The sequence below is a fragment of the Catharus ustulatus genome, chromosome 16 (assembly GCF_009819885.2).
Source record: "Catharus ustulatus isolate bCatUst1 chromosome 16, bCatUst1.pri.v2, whole genome shotgun sequence".
Taxonomy (NCBI): Eukaryota; Metazoa; Chordata; class Aves; order Passeriformes; family Turdidae; genus Catharus; species Catharus ustulatus.
This window is the reverse complement of record NC_046236.1, coordinates 9,113,710-9,136,738: the sequence shown is the minus strand read 5'-3', so window position 1 is coordinate 9,136,738 and position 23,029 is coordinate 9,113,710. Positions and strand designations below refer to the sequence as shown.

General features: G+C 37.0%; 2 protein-coding genes across 6 annotated transcripts in view; one reads left to right on the top strand and one right to left on the bottom strand.

The window, feature by feature from the left end:
* The window catches only part of LYRM1 (LYR motif containing 1), a 73,079-nt gene that overhangs the window by 10,451 nt on the left and 39,599 nt on the right, over window positions 1-23,029 (bottom strand). For both annotated transcript variants that reach the window (XM_033074203.2, XM_033074204.2), the window contains exon 4: window positions 5,563-5,615. In XM_033074203.2, the coding sequence (XP_032930094.1) occupies window positions 5,563-5,615 (53 nt within the window). The remainder of the gene's footprint in view (window positions 1-5,562; window positions 5,616-23,029) is intronic.
* Window positions 1-23,029, top strand: part of DNAH3 (dynein axonemal heavy chain 3) — a 58,303-nt gene that overhangs the window by 11,600 nt on the left and 23,674 nt on the right. For all 4 annotated transcript variants that reach the window (XM_033074193.1, XM_033074194.1, XM_033074192.1 and 1 more), the window contains 27 exons: window positions 13-192; window positions 541-677; window positions 835-940; window positions 1,491-1,669; window positions 1,967-2,151; window positions 3,465-3,588; window positions 4,142-4,298; window positions 6,060-6,204; window positions 6,485-6,696; window positions 6,960-7,051; window positions 7,458-7,572; window positions 8,912-9,028; window positions 9,204-9,383; window positions 10,491-10,627; window positions 11,277-11,478; window positions 12,077-12,169; window positions 12,478-12,588; window positions 14,188-14,302; window positions 14,684-14,882; window positions 15,845-15,953; window positions 16,295-16,408; window positions 17,508-17,684; window positions 18,712-18,803; window positions 19,202-19,421; window positions 20,238-20,372; window positions 21,541-21,652; window positions 22,195-22,436. In XM_033074193.1, the coding sequence (XP_032930084.1) occupies window positions 13-192; window positions 541-677; window positions 835-940; window positions 1,491-1,669; window positions 1,967-2,151; window positions 3,465-3,588; window positions 4,142-4,298; window positions 6,060-6,204; window positions 6,485-6,696; window positions 6,960-7,051; window positions 7,458-7,572; window positions 8,912-9,028; window positions 9,204-9,383; window positions 10,491-10,627; window positions 11,277-11,478; window positions 12,077-12,169; window positions 12,478-12,588; window positions 14,188-14,302; window positions 14,684-14,882; window positions 15,845-15,953; window positions 16,295-16,408; window positions 17,508-17,684; window positions 18,712-18,803; window positions 19,202-19,421; window positions 20,238-20,372; window positions 21,541-21,652; window positions 22,195-22,436 (3,987 nt within the window). The remainder of the gene's footprint in view (window positions 1-12; window positions 193-540; window positions 678-834; window positions 941-1,490; window positions 1,670-1,966; window positions 2,152-3,464; window positions 3,589-4,141; window positions 4,299-6,059; window positions 6,205-6,484; window positions 6,697-6,959; window positions 7,052-7,457; window positions 7,573-8,911; window positions 9,029-9,203; window positions 9,384-10,490; window positions 10,628-11,276; window positions 11,479-12,076; window positions 12,170-12,477; window positions 12,589-14,187; window positions 14,303-14,683; window positions 14,883-15,844; window positions 15,954-16,294; window positions 16,409-17,507; window positions 17,685-18,711; window positions 18,804-19,201; window positions 19,422-20,237; window positions 20,373-21,540; window positions 21,653-22,194; window positions 22,437-23,029) is intronic.

Genomic DNA, 23,029 nt, shown 5'->3' with positions numbered 1-23,029 from the left:
CTTTCCCCCAAGGATGGAAATGATTTTGAAGAACCATATCAAGGACAGCAGTTCTATCTAGCTCAGGTACTCAGAGTCAAACTCTGTGTGAAAGAGCCTGAGATTGTCTTTGAGCCACCTTTGGAAGCATGCTGGGATTTAATCAGTCATTGCTTCCAGAAGATCCTGCAGAGTGCTGAGGAACTCCCAAAGGTACATACAAAATACAATATTAATAAAAACTATCTGTAATATAAAAAGTTATCAATGAGGCTGAAGAATGACAAATAGAAGATAAAGATGAGGATTGTGAATCATGAACTGGGTTATAGGAGATACTTTTCAGATTCAAGTTATATTGAAGCACTGGTTTGATTTTCATGCAGATTTCACAAGCAAACTATGTGAGCAACCTAGTGTTAATTATGGATCAGGGCCTTTCACATTGCACTGTTTTTACCAAATAATGATTTTTTTAACGTGGTAGGTGAATGGAATGCTACCTTTTTTTTTTTTTGCTATTTTGTGTCTTCTTACAGTATTTGTCATGATTTCCTTTAGGTAGAGAAACTTCTATTTCCAACACTACGAAGACGTGATCTCACTCTTAATACAGTCAAACCATACGAGTCATTGTTTTTAGAGTATATAAGCAAACTTGAAAAGATCTTTGAAAGCAACACACTTGGTCCAAAGAAGTAAGTTTTGGCTGGTAACTCTGTTGCCCTTCCAAACCCTCAGTTTCGTAACACTGCCCGTTTGACTAAATAGGCAGTTTGAGTGTATTTGTTTCTTTCTGTAGAGAAACTTTGCATCAGAAACTTACACTTGTTTTTGTGGTCTTCTGTGTTTAAGGTATTTAAATGTGTACAGGAAGTACAGCAACCTTTTGAACAACAATTCATGGCAAGATGTTGCAAAATTTTTGGAAAAAAGTCCTCCTTTAGATGCTTTAATTGAGGTAATGTGATCCTGACAACTGCAGCATGTTCATGCATCTGCTAAAACATCACACATGACTTCCTAACTTATTGCCTGAAGAACAAATCACTTATTTTACCTTTGGGAATGCTAGGGAGTGCTCAATTACTGTAGGGCTGCTGTGGAAATGTAGGAGGAAGTTTATTTATAACCTTCTTCTGTGAGTTTTGTAGTTCTTTCTTAGCAGAAATGCTGCCCAGAATATTTGGTCAATCTACAGCTTGCTTGTCTTTTGAATGTCTTGTCCTCAGTCAGCCCTGTCTGCTCTTCTCTTTGCAACCCTAAATTAGCATATGGCTAAATGCTTCCTTAGGCAGCTTGGGGTCTTCCCTACTATGGCAATTACTGTGCAAAGCTTTCAGTCCTGGAATCTGTGGATAAAAGCAGGTGTCTGGAAAGATAAAAATGATTTTTTCCTTCTTCTGTTTGGAATAAATGATCCTGTTTGTTAGATGGAAACTATTAGTTGTCAGATTTTTCAGTAATAGACTTTTAGGAAAAATAACAGATGTATTATATTCTGTTTTTAGAAGATTGACAGCTTCACAGAACTGAAAAGGGAGATTGCTTCTATGGATGTCACTGTTCCTCTGGCCATGTTCTGTCTGGATGCTTTACAACTGAATGAGGAACTCTGCAGTCGGACCCAAAATCTCAAAGACACATTGATTGAATTTGAAGTGATGGAAAACAGGCAGTTAAATCAAAGGTACCTGTTGTTTGTGTGGGTGGTTCTTGCTGTCTGCCAGGATTGATGCTGTACATCTGTGGCTGAGATACCTTTATTCATCTGCTGGGTTTTTTAGTGCTGACCAGACAAGTGCAAGATGGGCAGCCTGGCTAAACAGGGAGCTTTGGCTAGAACTCTCATTAAAATAAAAAAAAAAAAAGTTCAATTTATAAAGAAATTTAATATTTTTGTTTCAAACACAAAATCATTTTACTAGATCTTGCCTACCTCTTAATTTACAATCCCAGTGATATGTCTATTTTCTTTTTGTTGAAGAATTTGTGAAGAGTATAACTTTATCGCAAAGAGAATGAGTGAGGAGCCTCAGAACACTGAACAGTTGGTGGAATATGATGCATTCTTAAAGAAATCCAGGGAAGTTACTGTTGTTAAACTGCAAAAGGAGCTTGTCAAAGCAGGACAAAGACTGCAAGTCCTCATGGACTATGCTGATCTCTCTGGTATGTTTACCTACAGATTATAAAATTTCCATATGAGAATATTTATATATAGAGAATGGACTCTGCATGCCTAAATGTTGCATCTTCTAAAGTGCTAATGGAAAGTTCCAAAAGAGTCAGAAAGGAAATAAAAAGAATTAAACAGAGGCCAAAATGTACCAGTGCAGCAAAGAAGAGTAGAGGAATGGCACACAGCATAGACAGGACTTTTTAATGTGTTTTAGGTATTATCAGGTCAATGTTATGTAATCTGACCAAATGATGTTGCATCTCTATCTTATTAAATAAAAATTCTCTGCATAAAAGCCATCCAGAACGCCATGTGCCAAAGTGTTTATGACAGCATGTAGAAAAAGTGAGGACTTGCATCTGTGCAGCTGAGGATTAGATCAGAACAGGCCTTCAGTTGTTTTGCTGTCATGGTTTGCTGTTCTTAATTAATATAAAGGCTGTTCTTTAAGACTGATGATACATCTGTAGAAGTTACTTTTAGTTTGCATTTTGATTCAAAGCAAAAATGTAATTGACAGATGCAATCTGTTATTTGCTGCACCTAAAAAGGAAGGGCAGTTAAATGAATGCAAACCTCTTTTACTGTCAGGATGATACTGTTTCCTTAAGCAGAATACACTTTTGGATCAGACAGTGATAGAAATAACAAGGATACGTTGTGTTTATTAGACTTCATTTGTGATAAAACTTAGAATGCCTCTGGAAGCCAGGACAATTTTGCACTGTTAGATTTTGGACTGGAGCGTTTGCAATTGCACTATTTCGTAATTACATTTTCCCTGTAGCTGGTCTTATAAGCATGTGTTCTGCATTAGTTATAATGACCAGAGCGCACTGAACAGACAAATGTGAAGATGGAGATGTCTACTCATCTTCTAGTTTTGATACTCTAGCTTTTGTGAAGAATTCAGCATTTACAGATTTGAAGACTAGAAATGGTTTAAACATTTATCCATCTTATGTAGGTATAATACACATTTAGCTAGGAGTGGTCTCTGTGTGTTGTGGAATGGAACTGATATTCTGGAATAACTGTTCTTACAAACTGTCTCTGACTAGCTAACGTCTTGTTTAGAGAATTTCACATTCTTAACTTGATTTTACAGTTTTGCTGTTAATCAGACTTGTTTTAGGGAAGAGTTTCTTTGCAGTAAAGATAATTCAGCCACCAGTTTCTTTGCTTATTCCTAAATAGTTTAACTGTTTTGCTTGTTATTGACCAGTCTATTATATAATAACCATTCTATTAAATCATTGGTTAAAAGGTATTTTCTTAAAGGTGACTATATTTTTTATTTCAGATGATGACATAAACCTGAACAGCAGAGTTTTCCATTGGCCTGATGACATCAAGAAAGTATTTGAAAGCAGTAAAAATCTGTTGACTGACAAGAGGAATCAGGTGGAGAAGGCATTGTTTGAAAGGTATGGTGTTAAGTAGTTTTTTTCACTGGGAATTTTGGGAGAAAAGAAAAATCTCACTGAGTAGGAGGGACATAATTTCAAAGAAGGAAAACTTAGAAGAAAGTAAGGAATAAATCTAGCTTGTAGTATTATGAAGATTTCTGAAAAATACTATTGATGAGGGTGGATTTGAGCATCCCTATACTTAAATAGATCTGAGAGGAGGAATGGAGGATTGGTCCAGAATGTTCATAATTTTATGTTGTTATATTGATTCATACAACAGTACACAGCTTTGTTACATTGTTTTCACTCTTCCTTTATTTTCTCTAGGTAGCAGAGGTAGTAAATGTAAGTAAATCAATTATGAGGTCTGAAAATGAGCCTTGAATTCTAATCCTGTGAACTGCACAGTAATGATCTAAGTGATTAGTGAGCCTTCACTGGCATCTGTGTTTACACTAATATTGAGATCAGATTTCATGTGACAGTGCCTGTTGTGATTAATAAAAGAATTGAAACCTGAAAAGGAATGAAACACAGCATCACATTACCTTAGCTATCTTTACCTCAGGTGTTCTCAGTTTAAGGAAACTCTTGAAGTTTATTATAAAGAAGTAGAAAGCTACAAAAAGCGGGGGGATATTGTGACTGCAGAAGAATTGAGGAAGAATGCTGAGAATTTCAAAGAGATAAATAAGAAGATAGACAGTGCACTAACAGAATTTGAGGTTAGTATTTATTAATTGAGTATGGAGTAGGTTACAGTGTGCTGGATGAGCAAAAGTTTGGTTCCTGCCCCGATTTTTTTTCCATGGTTCTGGCCATTTATTATTAAGATGACTTTAAAGATTCCAAATCACAAAGATGTGGCAAATATCATCTTGTGCCTGTATGCTGATTTGTCCCAACTACTGAGTTGAAGAGCAAATTTTGGAGATAAAAATTTCAAGGATTTTCAAAAACGTAAAATTTTCAATTAAAAAATTGAAATACTGAATTTCAGTGTTTCCAAGCAGTCAGTAGTACCAAGATGCTATTCACAGAAAACAATTCTTTTGGCAGAGCTGACAGAGGCAGAATGGTGGGGAGCTGGCATTTTCCCTGAATCTGAAGCTGTGTTTTCAATCCCTCTGCTTGTTCTCTAATTAAACCCAAATGTTTTTCAGCCGTTTGTATCATTTCCATGTAATGCTGATAAGCATTAAATACACATTTTAACACATAACAGGGATTTCAAATGCTAAGAAACAAACTGAAGACCAGGATTCCTGGATTCTATTCAGGGCTCTCCATCTAATTTACTGTATCATCCTAAGGTGAACAGTTTGTCTTAGCTGTGACTCTGCTGGGAAATGAGAAGGGTTATCTTTGAGAGCTCTCACAGGCATTGTGTGGCTTAATTAGTCTTTTAAATCACAGTGAGACAATGAGATTTCTTTGTATATGGAGCCACGAGGGTTAATATTTTAATTAAGAAAAAACTCAAAAGAAAAAATGGAACCAATTAAATGAGTTTAGAATTTAAATAAATTGGCAGTCCTACACATCAACACATTAATCTGATTTAAAGGCATCCAGTATATTTAATTAGTGTGAATTAACAGCACTGATATGCTGTTATAGGTAGATCAGAACAACTAATTAAGCCTAAGTTTCTTAATACATGATCCCAATGAGAGGTGTATCTACACAATTTAGATGACCTGACAATTAGCTCAGTGAATACATGAATTTAAATATTATCTTGGAATATGGATCTTTATATTTTTTCTGCCTGCAGCTCATATTAAATGATGACAAGTTGTATGAAAGGCCTGTTGGCATTATAAAAACACAGACTCAGGACTCAATCTGAATTCAGTGTCTGTATTTCAGACAGCATTTCTCTGCACTTCACCTCCCTACCTGTAAAATGAAGAAGACAATACTTTTTAAAAATCTAAATCTTTGCACATTGATTTTTACTGTAAAATGTTTTGGACAATGTCTTACCATGAATAAACACAGCAATTAACACTTGCTTTGGTGGGAGCTCCCAGGTAATTCTGTAAAAGGAAAAAACATAATCACAAGTTAAAAAAATCCTACAAGCCTCTCTGAATAGCTTACATTCAGATTCATTTCACAGTGGATTGGAAACTTGTGAGCCTTGTTTTCATTGAATGCCAAGGCACATTATCTTATTCTAAAATAGATTTGGATTTTTATGTTTATTTGAGTTGCAAAAGATACCCACATATGTAGGGCTAACCATTGGACTTGATCTTAGGATGGTTTATGTTGGAAAAGAAATTAAAGAATCAGAGGAATTTTCAAGAACACCGTTACCTTATGCACCAGAAATAATCCACAGGCCTATATAAACATATCTGTGTGGCTTTAAGACATGTAAAATAATTGTGTTCAATATTGTCTGTTTAAATTTTAAATAACAATAGAAATTTTTTATTTTGATGGGAATAATATGCTTTTCTTTTCCCCCTTAAAAGGGTATTAACTATGAAGAAGATTTGCTTGGGCAGGAGAAGACTCAATTTCCTCTCTTGCAATCTATAATTGCAATGAAAGAGCCCTTTGAGCAGCTTTGGGTAACAGCATATACTTTCCATACCAAATCTGAGGAGTGGATGAATGGTGAGGCTTTGATGTTCACTTGATGAAACATGTTATTTGCAGTTAGTCAAGTAGAAGTTGAGAGAGTTGATTAGTTGTAAGAAAATAATTTTAAGGAATAAATGCTGTTAAGCAATGTGAAATAGTTACTGACTTGGATTTTGCATTAAGATAGTTTTTTGTAACACAAATTGATTTCCAGTTAGAGGAAAATGATTAAAAACCAGCTGTAATTAAACCACCCTGAGATTCTCCTTGTGCTGATGTGCCTACTGTTCATTTTTAATGCTGTTGTATTCAGGATCTCTTCAGCAATTGAATGCTGATGAAATTAATGAAGAAGTTGGAAATATGTGGAGGACCATGTACAAGCTCTGTAAGAGCTTCCCAGATGTGCCTGTGCCCAGGCGCATGGCAGAATCCATGAAATTCAAGCTTGATAAATTTAAACATCATCTTCCTGTGCTGTCAATTGTCTGCAATCGTGGAATGAAGGAGAGACACTGGAAGCAGGTACTTTACACTCTGCTTTAGCTGTGGAAATATTCTGCTACAGAAACTGAAAATCCAATATCTTTTATCCTGTGACATAACAGATCCAGATTTGAAATTTGTAATGCCACAGGCAAAAGCTTCTTTAAATTAATAATTTATGGCAGAAAATCAAATTAGGGTGTTATTCACTAATACTTCGTTAGAATTTGTTGCTTGTTGTTGGAAAGTATTTTACAAAAATGCGTCTTGATAATAGATTTCTTTCTTACTTTTTTTTCCAGATTAGTGAAATTGTAGGATGTGAAATCAAACTGGATAACAACACTAACCTTAAATACATATTGGACTGTGGGCTCTCAAAATTTGTAGAACAGTAAGAAGTCTCATTTTATTAGACATTGTATTTCATAGCTCTGATAGCAAATATTAATTCATTTTGGGTTTTGTGTGCTGTTAGAACATGCTGTAAAATCAACTATATTTATCCAGATGTGAACTGTCAGTTGTTCTTGTAGCACAGAGGCATAAAAATCCAGCTGTGTTCCTAAATCACTTAATTGATTCATTCAGAATTTTCTGTCTGTATTTGTCTTCCAATGAATATCTTTAACTTGGTGAGGCTGAAAGTGGAAAAAATTTTCCTTGAAGAAAGAGTCTATGGTATTATTAATAAATTGTGATAGGAAGTCTGATATGCAACTCTACCTACAACTGCTATTTTTTTTGCTCTTCAGCTATGTTATGAAAACATTTCAAAGATATGTTTAATTTCAATTTAGACTAGAACCTATTGGAGCAGCTGCAAGTAAGGAGTATTCCTTGGAGAAATCAATAGAGAAGATGAAGTCGGAGTGGGTCAATGTGCACTTTGGTTTGGCCAAGTACAGGGATACTGTGAGTAAACACCAAATCAAGATTTACTGACAGCTGTTCTGGGACTGGGCCAGCCAGGAAATCCGTGGTGTAAATACAGAGAGATGGGAACAACAGAGTGGCCTCGAAACTTAAAGACTTTAATGTTAAAAATAACAATCATAGAAACTGTACAACTTGAAGGCACACATCCAGAGACCCCAGGGGAGTGGTGAATTCAACAATACATGGTGTGAAAAATGAGGTTCACTTTCCTGGTAAATTTTAAAAGGATTAATAAAAAAAAGACAAATAGGAGACAATGAAGCAAAAGGTTCTTATGGCTGGGTGCTTGACATTCGGCTAAGAGCACTAAATCAGAAAACACTTCTTTAAATGCATCAGCATGTTGCATATTCGTAGATCTTCATGCATTATTCAAAATCATCCCCCCAACCTGTAAATCAACATATCGGTATTCCCTGATAACAGAAGATCAATAAATTCTTTCCTTGGGTTCTGGTGTGTCACCCATAATCCAAGAATGTGAAGAATTTCCTGATTATCTTTTCTTTTAACATTCTCTGTGTTAGTTACATGAACAAAAGCTTTTTACATTACCATGTTATAGTCCAAGAAAAAAAAATATTTATCACATTACTATTTCTAAGTTTTGTTAATAGCAGAACTAAAAAAAAAATACTATCCATTTTAATATTTGCAAAAAGCCAATAATATAATATGTACTTATAACAGTAGGGGTTTCTGAGGGCAAAGGTCCAGTCATGAACTTGAACTAGGAATGTGCCCAGCCATGCCCTTACGTGTCCCTATATGTCCCATGGTATCCGCAGGTGAAGCCACTCCTCTGTTCCTTCCCACTAGACCCATTTCCATAAATATATATATCTGAAAATAATTACTTTGATTCTGAATCCCAACTGAGAAATATTAGAGGGATATTGCTTGGGATTGATTGTGGCACAATGGAAAGTTGTATCTTAACCCACAGCTCAGCAAATGTCTCCACTATTATAACTCCTTTTATGTGGAGTTTAGTATTTGGACAGCTTGTGATCTCACATACTCATCCTAACAAATCTGTAAGCCTGAGGACTTCCCCAGTATTGTATGGAAAGCTGGACAGAAGTGAAATTTTAATTTGCCCAGAAGAAACAAGAATCACAGTGCAAAAGATTGAGTCAGAAGGCACCAGCTTCCTATCACAAAACAATCTGTCTCTGGACCTTTGAAACAGAGGTGTACAGAGGAGATTCCATTTGATATCCTCACATCATAGAGAAGAGGGAAATAGGAAACTGAATGAGTGGTGGGATAAAGTGACTGCCATTTGACTTGCCAAAATGTGATGTGTTTACAGGACACCAACATCCTGTCAGCAGTGGATGACATCCAGCTTTTGCTGGATGATCACATTGTTAAGACTCAGACAGTGTGTGGCTCTCCCTTCATCAAACCAATAGAAGCCGAATGTTTGGTAAGGAAAAGTCAGTTTGATTGAGCTTGCATGTCTCATAATATGCTTTCCCCAAGTGCTTCAAGATATTTTGACACGAGAAGATGTGAGAGAGTTATTAACTAAGAACACATATTCATATTTTTTATTTTTTTCTTGTTGTAATTTTGCTTAACTACTAAATTTTTTCTTGCAGGCTTGGAAAGATAAGCTGTGTTTAATGCAAGATATTATAGATAGCTGGTTAAAATGTCAGGCAACATGGTTGTATTTGGAACCAATTTTTAGTTCAGAAGACATTATAGCTCAAATGCCTGAAGAGGGAAGAAAGTTTAAGATTGTGGATTCATACTGGAAAAACATTATGACAGAAGTGGTAAGTGCTAACAGTTCCTAAATTGTGCATTTTTATGCACATCTGGTAACATGATTATTAATATCATGCACATACACTGTTCTTTTCTGCATTTGGGTATTTGTATCAAAGAAGTGGAAAATCCTTGGACTAAAGTCCAACAAATTCTAGTTTTGCTGTAAAATTGTAGATTACATCATTATTGTATTGAGATTTCTGTAAAGGCTGGGTGTTGAAGGGTGAATTACCGCTCAAGGAACATGAATTCTAAATTTTCTAGCTTTCATATGGCTAAATGGTCAGAATTAGGTAGAAAGAGGAATGATTTGTGCTCTCAGGATCTGCTTACGACTTCACTGACAAGGTACAAAGCCTTGTCTGGATACAATGAGAGTTTTCATTAGACTTACAGGGTGTACACATTTTTGGAGCAGCCAAGTGGATTTTTTTTCCCCAGAGATTGCTTGCTAATATGTGACAACATGGTTATTAAAAAAAATTAGTGAATATGGACTGTCACGGTAGCAAGGTTAAGATAATGAGGATAGGAAGTGCAATTTGGTAACCTGTTCAATTCCTTGTAAATAAGAAGCTGAGTAAGAGGCCAGACAGTGGTGGTGTGAGCTGCGATGTTTGTCAAAAACACTGGGAGTGTGTGGTTGTGTGATAAAGGTGTTGAAATAATCAGTGTAACTAAATAGGAGTTGAGACCTGTCCAACAGCTCAGACTCTGTGAATGACGAGGCCTGAACTGAAATGGAACCCTCTGAAGAAGAGTGTAACCAGAAAGAGAGAACAGGGAGTAATTGTCGTGTGCTGTGTCTCTAACAGAACCTATTTGTGTGTGGAAAACAATGGAGCAAGCTCAAGACACAGGAGCAAGTGCCAAAGATCTTATTTGTTGATATTTCCTTCATTAATGTCTATAAAGTTCAAGTTGGTAAAATTGGCAGTCTGAAAAGCAAAACTATCAAATAGTGCAAATGTATTTGATACCATGAAAGCACACTACAGAGAAGAACTGCAGCTTTTTAGCCTCCTGCAGTATATGTGATTGATGTTAACAGTTTTAATGTAAAATTCATTGCAATTTTTAGCAGTGTCTGCTATGTGTTTGTTTTTACAAAGGTGAAAGACACAAAGGTACTTGTAGCAACTGAACAGCCCAAGATGTTAGACAGACTTCAGGAGGCAAATATTCTCTTAGAGGACATTCAAAAGGGGCTGAATACTTACTTGGAGTCGAAAAGATTATTTTTCCCAAGGTAAATTAATTAAACAGGCCTAAGTTAGAAACAAGTAACTGTAAGCTCTTTCAAACCATTTCTACTGAAAAGTCTAATTTTATATACATATACATTTATATACATATACAGTCCCATGCAGCAAAAAATGAAAAGCTGTTCTCATATTCAGACATAACTCATTTTCCTTTGAGTTGTGAAATGCCAGAACAGGTGAGGATGGGGATGCACAATCTGTCTATCACAATGTAAACTTTGATTAGAAAGGCATTATTACTTACAGGGTGTTTTTGAAGGAGCTTGCTACCTTCCCATGGGTGCTATGCTGCCCCACCCTCTTTACAGGGGTGTGATCTGTGGGAGTTGTACATGATAACAAGGAGCAGGATTCAGACTTTTACTGGGTACCTAATGGCTGGCTGGAGCCTTATGGTCCTTCCTGCCTGAGTTTGAGAACCCTTTTTCTTCCTTTGCATAAAAAGATGGTCACATTGAAATTCTGAAAAAAATAGATGTGATGAGTTTTATAATGTTAAAAATTGCTTAAGGGATTTGAGATAATAATTTCCTCTCTGATATATAGTATCTTAAGCAACAATAAAACCAATTGTATGAATAGATTATTAATGGCAGTTTTTATGATTGGAAAGTAATTTTATTTTTCTGGCAGATTCTTTTTCCTGTCTAATGATGAGCTGCTTGAAATACTGTCTGAAACAAAGGATCCACTTCGAGTACAACCACATTTGAAGAAGTGTTTTGAAGGAATTGCTAAACTGGAGTTCACAAAAGATCTGGAGATCACAGGCATGATCAGTTCAGAGAAAGAAGTAGTTCCTTTCATAGACAAAATCTATCCAGTGAAAGCAAATGTAATTATTTTTAAAATTTTACTATATGAAATTAGATTAATACATAATACATTGCATAAAGTGCATGTTTTTGAGGGAATTAGATTTAAACCATTTAGGATCACATCATGAAAGGAGTTTACGAAGAAAGAGTTTAGGAAGAAAGAAAGGCAGATTGGTGTTCTAGAATGAAAAGGATTTCCTGTGAAAAGGAGTAAGACATGCTAATTTTGTAGTAAATTCCTCTGAAAGGTGGGGCATGTTGTGAGTTACAGATACAATTTTCCCTTAATCCTGCAGGAACAAAGCATGCCCTGGGTTAAAATGAGCAGGCTTAGTTGATCATGCCATCTGTGTTTTTTGTTTATGCTTACATGAAACAAAAGCTGTTTCTTTAGCTGGATTGTCTTTAGAGTTAGCTTAATTATACCTGCCTTCAGACAATGTAAACTACAGTTTTATTAAGTCAGATTTTGGGTAATTTCAACCTTTACTCCTTTTATATACACCTGATCCAAAGAAAGCATATTTAAACCTAACACATTTCAATAATTTGTCATTGAAGAAGAATACAATCAGGAAATGTGTATTGACTCTTAACTATTTTTCTTTCTTGAAGGGCATGGTAGAAAAATGGCTTCTGCAAGTAGAAGAAATGATGTTGGCCAGTGTAAGACAGGTTCTTCAAGATGGTATAAAAGGATATAGCCAGGTAATTATTCCTGAACTATGGAATAAGTTTGATTTCATAAACAAATATACATGAATAGGTTGCTCAAATTCTTAACTAGGGAAACATGTTTGATGCTGAGTGGAATCCAGCTCCTCTTGTTCAATAGTACCAATCTGAAGTTTTAATTCTGAAGTTTCATGAAGAAAAAGTATTAAAGCTTTAGAGTCTGAGTCTCATTTATTTGCAGCATGAAACAAAAGACATTTGAGGAAAGTAATTGTCATCAATGCTATCATCTACTGTGTTTATATGACTTCTGGTTTCTGAAATTGGTCTTTTGGTTTAAGGTTCCTCGAAAAGAGTGGGTACTTCAGTGGCCTGGACAGACAGTTATTTGTGTTTCATGCATTTACTGGACAGAAGAAGTGTCTGAGGCTATAAGGACAAAAACTTTACAAGTAAGATGTTCTTTTAACTTTCTAGGCACTGAACACTGATTAATTAATAAATTTAATTAATAAAAAGCTCTAGCAAAGAAGATCCTCAATCAACTATATATTGAAATTTGCTCATACAGTGCTTTGTTTTTCCTTTTGCATTGGGTCTTAGCAGAGGTTTGTTCCCATTTACTTTGGTGTGTATCAAGAGAAATCCTAGTGAAAGAAATCGCATTATTTCACTTATGAGTGATAGTGATGTAAATTGAAGTACCAAACAGAAAGTGACAGACCATTGTTAAACAGTATGTATTTTTATTTCTAATTCCTTTCTCTACGTGGGTAGCCTCAGAGAAACATGCAGGCAGAAATCTCTGTTTACAGAAGGGTGCAGTTATTTCAGGGAATCACAGAATCAATGATGAAAAGACATCTGAACCCACCGAGTCCAACCCATGACCACACACCTCCTTGTCAACCAGAGCCTGACACTGAGTGGCATGTCCAGTCTTCTTAAAGACCTCCAGGGCTCCACACCTCCCTGGGCATTTCCTTCCAATGTCTAATCATTCTTTCTGTGCAGAAGTTCTTCCTAACATTAAATCTAAACTTCCCCTGGCATGGCTTAAGACTATGTCCCCTTGTCCTGCCAGCCCTAACCTGGCTCCAACCTCCTTTCAGGGAGCTGTAGAGAGGGATAAAGTCACCACTGATTTCTCTGGTTACTGCTTGACTCTACTAGTGAGGAAGGTGCAGCAGCCAAATTTGTTATTTTATACAAAAAACTTTTCTTACGTGTTCATAGTGCCTCTGTCACTACAGCAGTTTTAACTATCACTTCACTGAGGCCTGAGTCAAACACATGCTCAAGTAGTGGAAATAATTTCTGTTTAATTCAATGGGCTTTTCTGTGATCCTATTTAAGCTGGGTGGATGAGGCTTTATTTGGAGTTTAATTCTGTAAACAGAATGTTTGGGCTGCTTTGTAAATGTCAAAACAGAAAAGTATTAATAAATTTTACATCAAATACTACATCTTAATATTAGCTTTTTGTTTCTTTATCCTTACTGGATTTCCCATTTTTAACTTGCCTGTATTGTTTAACACCAGTTGAAGATCTTATTCGATATATCCAGACAGAACTAAAATGTTTATTACTTTCAGAGAAAGTATCTTGAATAATCCATAGCTGAAGAAAAATGAGAAGGAATCACAGAACAGTGAATCACATAATATAAGGGACCTGTGGACATCATGTAGTCCAACACCTGTTTAAAGTAGAGCCAACTGAACCATGTTTTTAATGGACTTGGTCCCATATTCTTGTGTGGGAGAAGCAAAACAAAGACTATCTGTCTCTCTCCCATTGTAGAGCTTTTTCACTTCCATTGGGAAGATAAGCCTTTTGCTTATACTGCTTCAGGCCATAAATACTTTTGAAGTGTTCATATTAAAATAAAATGCCAGTGTGGAAAAGAGAATTTAAACTGTTTGTGCAGTGCCCTGACTACCATTAATGTGTTTTGTTGGAGAGGCTGTCTCCAATGATTGCACCCGCAGGAGTTTAGGAGCTGCTGGCTACAGCATCACATTAATGCTTGTGTTTGTTTCTGTGACAGAATTTCTTGGAGAAGAGCAATCTCCAGATCAAGGACATAGTTGAGTTAGTGAGAGGAAAGCTGTCCAGTGGAGCCCGGCTGACCCTTGGGGCTCTCATTGTCATCGACGTGCACGGTAATGTGCAGCTGCTGCTCCCCCTGTGGCATCTGGGGCAGTGCTGCTGACATTAGCTGGGTGGACTATTGGAGAGAGGCACCTAAAATGTTTTCTCTAACTTGAATCAGCCTTTTCAGAGTTATTGCTCAGTTCTTTGGGCAAATGAGGATTGCTCAGTACTGCACAAGGGTCTCCCAACTACTTAGAGCAGACTAGTTACAGTTACACTGATTCCCTATGCAAAACAATTGCACATTCCTCTCTAACATGAAAACCAGCCTCTAAATGTTGAATTACTCTTACATAGTTTTAAGCAAATGTTACTTATAAGTTGTTTTAAGTAAACTACCTCAGTAGAAGTGTCTCGACTTTTTAAACAATCTGTCTCTTACTCTGCAGCTCGTGATGTGGTCTCAAAATTGGCTGAAGACAAAGTCACAGATCTGAATGACTTCCAGTGGATTTCTCAGCTGAGATACTACTGGGAAGAGAATAACGTGATGGTGCGAATGATCACAACAGAAATGAAATATGGTTATGAGTATCTGGGCAATTCCCAACGTCTGGTTATAACCCCACTGACAGATCGATGTTATAGGTAAAGACATACTGTCTGGGAATAATGTTTTCTTTTTTCAGATTGATCTGTGTTTGCTTTCATTTGTTCTAGTTAATAATAGGAGGAACCTCAGCAGCTAACAGTTTCCTGTTGGTTTTGCCCAAATACGGTAAAATATTTACAATGTATAGGCTTCTACACAAGTGGAGTAATAGATTCTGCTGCATCCAAGAAGGTGCTCCTGAAAAGAAGTGGCAGCACATGGTATTGGAACTACAAAGAATTTTACAGTAGCACTGATCAGTTAATTTATCTGAAGTAAGACACACAGTTTGAGTATGCCTGCCTGTAAGATAAATGAGGTAATTACAGAGCCCTTCGCAGATATTCGACTGCAGTTAGCTTCCTGTTCCTCCACTGGCTTGCAAGAGGTTTTAATGGAAATACTTCAGTCCTCAAGGTTGAAATACTTAAAGGCATTTGGTATTTTACTTCTGGTGAGCCCTCAAGACATGAGTCAAAGCCTTTGAGGGTTTTGTAAAATAATCAGATCACTCCATCGTTAACAGGGATCTCATTTTAGTAAGATGTTCACTTGAGAAATGCTTTCTCATCAATTTCTAAAGATTGGATGAATTTATAAAGCCAGCTTCAAGCTCTTGCTAGTTCAAGTGCCACTTGAGGGAAATGTGTGCTTTTACAGACTGTACCATTTTGCTCATGGCACTGTTCATTTGCTTGTGTCATTGAGGGTATACTTGGTGGATGCATGTCATAAAGCCTTGCCATGCCTTTTAGGCCAAGTGGCCAAATATGACCCTCCACAATTAGGAATCACTTATGAGACAATACTGGGTTTTTAGGGCAAGCTACAAAGTCAGTAGAGACATAAGTAAATTGTTTTCAGGAGAGCCTGTATAAGAAAACACTTATCAATCCATTCAGAAACAATCTGACGTTCAAGATTGCTGTTTCTAATGCCTGTGTTCTTGATAATGTAGGACATTAATGGGTGCCTTGAAATTAAGTCTTGGTGGTGCTCCAGAAGGGCCTGCTGGAACTGGTAAAACAGAAACAACAAAAGATCTAGCAAAAGCAATAGCTAAGCAGGTACCAAAACTCCCTTTTTTTACTTTCCACTGTTTATGTTTGGATATGTTGATATTTCTTAAAATGCTACTTTTAAGCAACTGCTGCTTATTTTCTAGCTATTCATTTACAGTTGGACTTGAACATCTTAAAGGTTTTTCCCAACCTAATGATTCTGTGATTCTGTTCTTTATTCATGGAAACAGTTGATAACAAGCTCACATTTGGGACTGTTTCTATATGGCATCCTGGTTTTCTAATCCAATATTAGCAACAGTAATCCCTTCCTATTTTAGATGCTGAGAATTTCATAGCGGACTTTGTGGTAATACTGAGAAATGTTCTCTGTGTTTTTGTTGCAGTGTGTTGTCTTCAATTGTTCCGATGGCCTCGATTACAAGGCAATGGGCAAGTTCTTTAAGGGGCTGGCACAAGCTGGGGCGTGGGCCTGCTTTGATGAATTCAATAGAATTGAGGTAATGTTTTATCTCAACCAAATAAAAGGAGAAAGCTTTCATTTAAGACAATAGAAGTTTTAGATTTAGACATGACAGCATTATTGCCAATTTTCTGCTTTTACTTGTGGTGAGGCCTCTCTGTTTTGATAATTAGTGACACAGACATAGACACTCAGCTGCCTGCTCTAGAAATCATACCTACCTCTGTTGTGTTACAGAAGTATTGTGTTCTGGGTCTATTTAGCTGAAAAATAAATGGTCCTTGACAGTTTTTTCTTTTGTGTGTGACACTCATTTGTTGGGAAAGAAATGTTCTTCTCTTTTTGAGAAATCAAGCTACAGGTGTGGAGTTACATTTGTCTGTGTTCAGCACAGGACAGACAAATCCCAGTGGAGGAATTCCTGTGATGAGTAGAGCTGAGTGTCAGTAGCTGAGTGACCTGACTGTCAAGCTGTGTAAACAGACACATCTAATTCTCCCCTTGTTCTTACTCTGGTCTTTTTGGTTTTGTTTAATTTTCTCACTAATGACTGGAAAAGTTTTATCGTTACTTTGATCAAATTAGATTTAAGTAAATATGGAAATGTAATGAAATTCTCTTTTGTATATATTAGTATTTTAAACTCCTTAATTTTTCCATTTTTCTGCTGTAGTTTGTTTTCTAGTGAATTCAAGCATTAGCATTTCTTTTCCAATATTCTGTTACCTTGATACTTTAAAACAATCAGCAGGCCTCACCTATTATTTGTCCTCAGTTTCGGGCATGGAGTGAATCAGTTTTTCTGGAGAGCCTAAACTGTGTCTGAGTTGAAGGGAAAGTGCTTTTAGAGGCCTCCAGAGGGAGTTTCTGTCCGACTAACTTAGATGTCTACATGCAGGCACACGGCATTACCCTGAGGAGACTTTTAGAAGCTTCTGTTGATCAGTCTCTGTTAGTTGAGTAGACAATAGTGGCACTAACTTCAGAGGATCCCTTCAACAGGCGGCTAATACATAGGCTCAGGGTGATTTTTCCCTGGAGGAATGCAAATACAGCCATCAAAATGAGTTTAAAACCCCATTTTATATTAGTTCTCCAATTGTCTTATGTTTTCCTGTCTGTTCTGTCTGTATTAGGTTGAAGTATTATCTGTAGTTGCTCAGCAAATACTTAGCATCCAGCAAGCTATAATTCGCAAACTCATAACATTCATCTTTGAAGGGACAGAGATCTCTCTGAATCCCACATGTGCTGTGTTTATTACAATGAATCCTGGCTATGCTGGACGGGCAGAGCTGCCTGATAATCTGAAGGTAAGTCTGAAATCCTGCTTTCTTGTAAAAATTAAACTGAATTTGCGACTTCTAGTCTACAGTAATTAAAAAAGTCATCAATCGAATAATAAACTGATGTGTAATGATTGCTTAAGGAAGGAAAACACCATCACTGAACCATCCCATCCCTTGCTACTTCTGCTGAGAATGACCCCATATAAATCCCTTGGAATATCCCTTGGGTCAGCTGTCCTGGCTGTGTCCCCTCCCAGCTCCTTGTGCACCCATCCTCCTGGCTGCTGTGTGCAGTGAGGAGCAGAAAAGGGCTTGACTCTATGTGAGCTCTGCTCAGCAATAACTAAAACATCCCTGAGTTATCAACACTCCTTCCAGCACAAATCCAAAACACAGCCTCAGGTCAGCTACTGTGAAACAATTTAACTCAGCCAAAACCAGCACAACTGATAACCTGTTCAAGTGTATCCTGATGTGCTCTTCACCAAGCTTTAGTAAACAGTTGGGGTTGTACCAAATGCACAGAAGAAAGGTCTCAGTCTAATCATATTGATACCAGTTTACAGCTTTAACTTTGCTCTCCCTGATTGGAAATTCTCTGGGTTTACAATGGCTTGATGATCCAAATCCCAGTTTAAATTTATTGTAACTTTGTGAGTTGCTGAGACACTATGGAGAGACTGAGATGGTCCTGGTTCTTTTTCTAACATTGCCACAATTCTCTGCATGATCTTTTACAAAGCATTAATCACACCATGTGCTAGTTTGTCTGTTATAAAAGTGAGATGAATGTCACTTAGCTTTTTCTCTATTCATAGTTCTTTAGAATTGACTCTTTCTAAGCACTTGTTACTGCAGTGCTTAGCACAGACCTCTTGAACCTCTTGATAAGATCAGAATAGAATAGAATTCTAAAGCAGTCTCATAGATTTCAGATGATTCATGAATTCTTTGCATTCATGACTTTATGGAGAGATGCTGTTACAAAACAGCCAGAATTTATTACAATATTCCATAGTCAAATGTTGGTATCTTACTTTTTTCCTCACAGGCATTGTTCCGAACAGTTGCTATGATGGTCCCAGATTATGCCTTGATTGGGGAAATTTCACTTTATTCAATGGGATTTCTGGACTCTAAGAGGTAAGACATGCTGAATTTTCTACCTGAAGTGAGTCTGGTATACCTATTCCTGTTTAAGGCATATATGGAAGGCTGTCCATGTTTTGTTTCTCTAGAATATGCTTTTTAATCTCTTGCTTTCTTGTCAATTCTCATTTACCACCTCATGTTGCCAGATGTGCACTTCTACACAGAATCATTTTGAAAATGTATCTAAATATCAGAGAGAATTCCTAAATGGTTCATTCATTCTCTAGTATGGCATAATCTACAGTTTTTCTTCCCAGGTGTCTTGGGCCATCTTGTCAGCTGCCATGTCTTAGAATCATTACAAATACTTTGTGTATATGGGTAGGTAAATTATTTTCCTTGCATGGTGAGATATTTTTACTCTACATGTTATATTTTATCACCCACAGTCTTGCCCAGAAAATTGTTGCCACTTACCGTTTGTGCTCAGAGCAGCTGTCATCTCAGCACCACTATGATTATGGAATGCGTGCGGTGAAATCTGTCCTGACAGCAGCAGGGAACCTAAAACTGAAGTACCCAACTGAAAATGAAAGTGTGTTGCTGCTTCGGGCCTTAATGGATGTTAATTTGGCCAAGTTCTTGTCCCAGGATGTGCCATTGTTTCAGGTGAGGTATCAGGCCAGTGTGTTTTAAGTTTTATGATGATGAGATCCATTGTAAGAACTCAGAGAAACAGGTCATTACCTTAATTTAGAACAGTTTGATCTAGATGATGCCATATTACTGTAGAGTTATTTCAGTCCACTGATCTGGAAGCACTCTTTGGTTCTGTTAGGATTATTTTGAAAAGCAAACTTTTAGTGGCGCCTTTAAAGTTACTCTATAAAATTTTTTAGATGTTATCTTGTTAAAAATCATCTTGTGCTGTTTAATTTGTGGAAATCATTCTTTGGAGCTTGTTTTCTGGCTTTGTGCTCCAAAAGAGATGTGGATAATTAAGGTCAATTAGAAATTTGAGTTCAGAATAAAAATGATGATGTTTGTTTGCATGCTGCTTTAATAGCAAATAAATTAACATACAAAGCAATCAATATTGAGGACTAAAAGCTAGGGTAGAAGCACAGCCAGAGTCACTACTCTGAAATTTTGGAACTCATACCCTTCTATTTAATCACTGAAATTCTTTCAACTGCTTTCATATCATTTTGGGTAATCCTGATGGGGGAAAATTTCCAAAGGTTAAGCTTCTCTTTACAATAGCAATGTGTTCATGAAAACTGCGGGCACAGCTTTCTGTTTCAAGTATACAGAATACTTCCATGGCTGAAGTTTGCTTAGAAGTTAGTTTTGTCCATCTGAGAACATTTGGTTTTAAGCTCCTCTTATCTGTGTGAATATTGTTTTATTTGGGAATTTTCTCTTTTTTGTAACCTGTGTTTAAATAGTGTTTAAATAGTGTTGTATTCTGTCTTTCCTTAACAGGGTATCATATCTGACCTGTTTCCTGGAGTGGTTCTTCCTACACCAGACTATGACTTATTTATCAAGGCATTAACTGAAAATATTGAAAAATTGAATCTTCAACCAGTGCCATGGTTCATTGGAAAAATTATTCAGGTTTATTTTCACATAATTCTGGGGAAGAAAAGCACAAAAGCAAAACCACTCTTCATTCAGTGTCTTAGTCATGATGAATATCTAATAGTTTCCTTATCATTAATGGACTATTATAAATGGGGTATTTTTACTGAGTAGAAATCATGGAACAAAAGCCTGCTTTGGTCATAGTAATTTTGTAATTCAGACAGTTTGTGAAGGAGCTGATGTGTGCAGCCACATTGCAGGGCTTGTACTTCAGGATAGAAAATTAAACTGAATCTGTTACTAACTGAGGCAGTGCAGCCTAGTGAACAGAATGCTGGACTGGGAGTAAGGCTCTGTTCCCAGTTGTGTTCAGTCTCCTTGAGAAATCTTGAAAGAAGTGACTTTGCTTATGCTTCACTTACAGCCTTGTGTTCCCACTGCCTCCTTTTTACTAATATTGGGGGCCTGTTAAACAATACTTACCCTTTTTTCTTGTGCAGCCTAGTGACAGGGTAATGGCAAGGGTAAAAATGTGTGACCTAGGCCAGGGTCATCAGTGGCCTCTCCAACAGCAGTTCAGACTTCATGGCTTATGGTCAAACTTGCCTTATGCTGCTTTCCAAACTATCTTTCATTTAAATAGGGGTAGTGTTAACTGGTTAGGAAGCTAAAATAAGAAATATCAGCCTTAACATGATAAGAAAAATCATCATAGGGGTTATTACAGGTCTGTTTGGTGGTTTTGCTTTGGCTTGAACTTTGACAAGATCTTGTGGGGTGACTGAAGAAGCTACCACTCCTGCAGTTTAAAGGCAGCCTCTGTAGCACTGACCATATGCCAGATCCTCAGAGCTGTAGTTTCAGTCCCTTTATGTCAGCTTCATTGGTAACCGCTGATTTCAGTTCAGGGCTGTGATTTGCAGTGTCTGGTTAGTGCCTCATGCCCTGTTCAGTGCTGCTGTTGCAGTTGAGGAATGACTTTTAGCAAGGAGAAAGAGAGAATGCCTGGGGAAAACGACTTCTTAAATTGTTTCAGTGAGAATTGCGCTCTGATTTGGATTAAGGCTTTGGTCAGCCACAGAGTGCAGAGATTTGTTTGTGTCGTATCTGAATGCAGGAGGGAGATTTCCATTTTCTTCCACATAGCATGAAACACTTGCTTTTGTGCCATGTTAAGGAGTGGCTCTCCTGTCCCTGGCAGGTGTATGAAATGATGCTGGTGCGCCATGGTTTCATGATTGTTGGAGATCCTATGAGTGGGAAGACCAGTTCATACAAAGTACTGGCTGGAGCCCTGGCTGATTTGTGTGCAGGTAACATTGTCCAGCCACAAGCTTCTCATTAAATGGAGTCAATTCTATGACTGTAATTTTTCCTTCGCTGAGATATGCCCAGGTTGTTAATTGTCCTATATTCTTCTTTCTTGACTGCAGAATTTCTATTAATTGAACTATTTTTGTCTGGTATATTTGTCTGATAGTATTTTTGTCTACATCTACTGGAACAGTAAGCCATATTAATGTGTTCATACTTTTCTGAATTTTGTTAGGCATTTTACTTGTGCATAATTCTCTTGAAAAAATTAGCTCTGCTAGGATATTGTAAGTAGCTCACATAAATATATTAAATCTATGCGTCTCTGCTTTTTCTTTTTTCCATATGTTGTTTTACAGCAGACTTCTTGCTTGCCTTGTACAAGTAAGGCAATTCTTATTTACTTCTACTTAGATGCCAATTATCTGGGCTTTTTTGCTTTGAGCAGCTAGAGTAGGATCCTCAGGAATCGCCTTGTTCAGCTGTTGAATTAGATTAACCTATCAAATTCTCAAGCTCATGTATTTGCCTTTTTACATAGCGAATGCCATGGATGAATTTGCTGTTGAGTACAAAGTTATTAATCCCAAAGCCATTACTATGGGGCAGTTGTATGGCAGTTTTGATCCTGTAAGTCATGAGTGGTCAGATGGAATTCTTGCAAAGGCCTTCAGGGAACAAGCATCTTCTACCACAGATGATCGCAAGTGGATTATTTTTGATGGCCCCGTGGATGCAGTTTGGATAGAGAACATGAACACTGTACTGGATGATAATAAAAAGGTAGCCGGATTTTTGCCTGTAACCTCATCCTTGAATAAACATATTTAATTTTAGTAGTAGCAATATTGTTACTACATTAGTCAAGGGAGGTGTGGAATTCAGGAAAGGCTGATGTGCCCAAAAGCACTGCTTTATTTCCCTAGTTGTAGGAGTGGGTTTAGATGGTATTAGATAATATTAAGCCATTACTTCTCCCTAGAAGCCTTGTCTTGCTCCTTCTTTATTGAAATGAGGTTGATCATTGAGGCTTTTTTATTGACCGTTCTAGGAAACTGAAATGCATGGCCTCAGTTCTGTGACTGAAAACTGAACTTGCTTAAATTACGTACTTTGAGAATAAATGAATTTTTAAAAAGCAGCAGGTCATGACTGCTTTTTCTTGCAGAGTTACTGAAAGTTAGAACATTGTTCTCTATGTCTCTGCAAGCCTTACAGTAAGACATGGAAAAGTTGAGGCAAGGTCATAAAATACCATGTATTGTAGAGATACAAATGAACGAATGAGGAGTGACACTAAATGGAATGTTCAGTGATTTTATGACAGACATTGCTTTGACTGTATGATCAGCACTGACTAGACCATGTTTATGTGA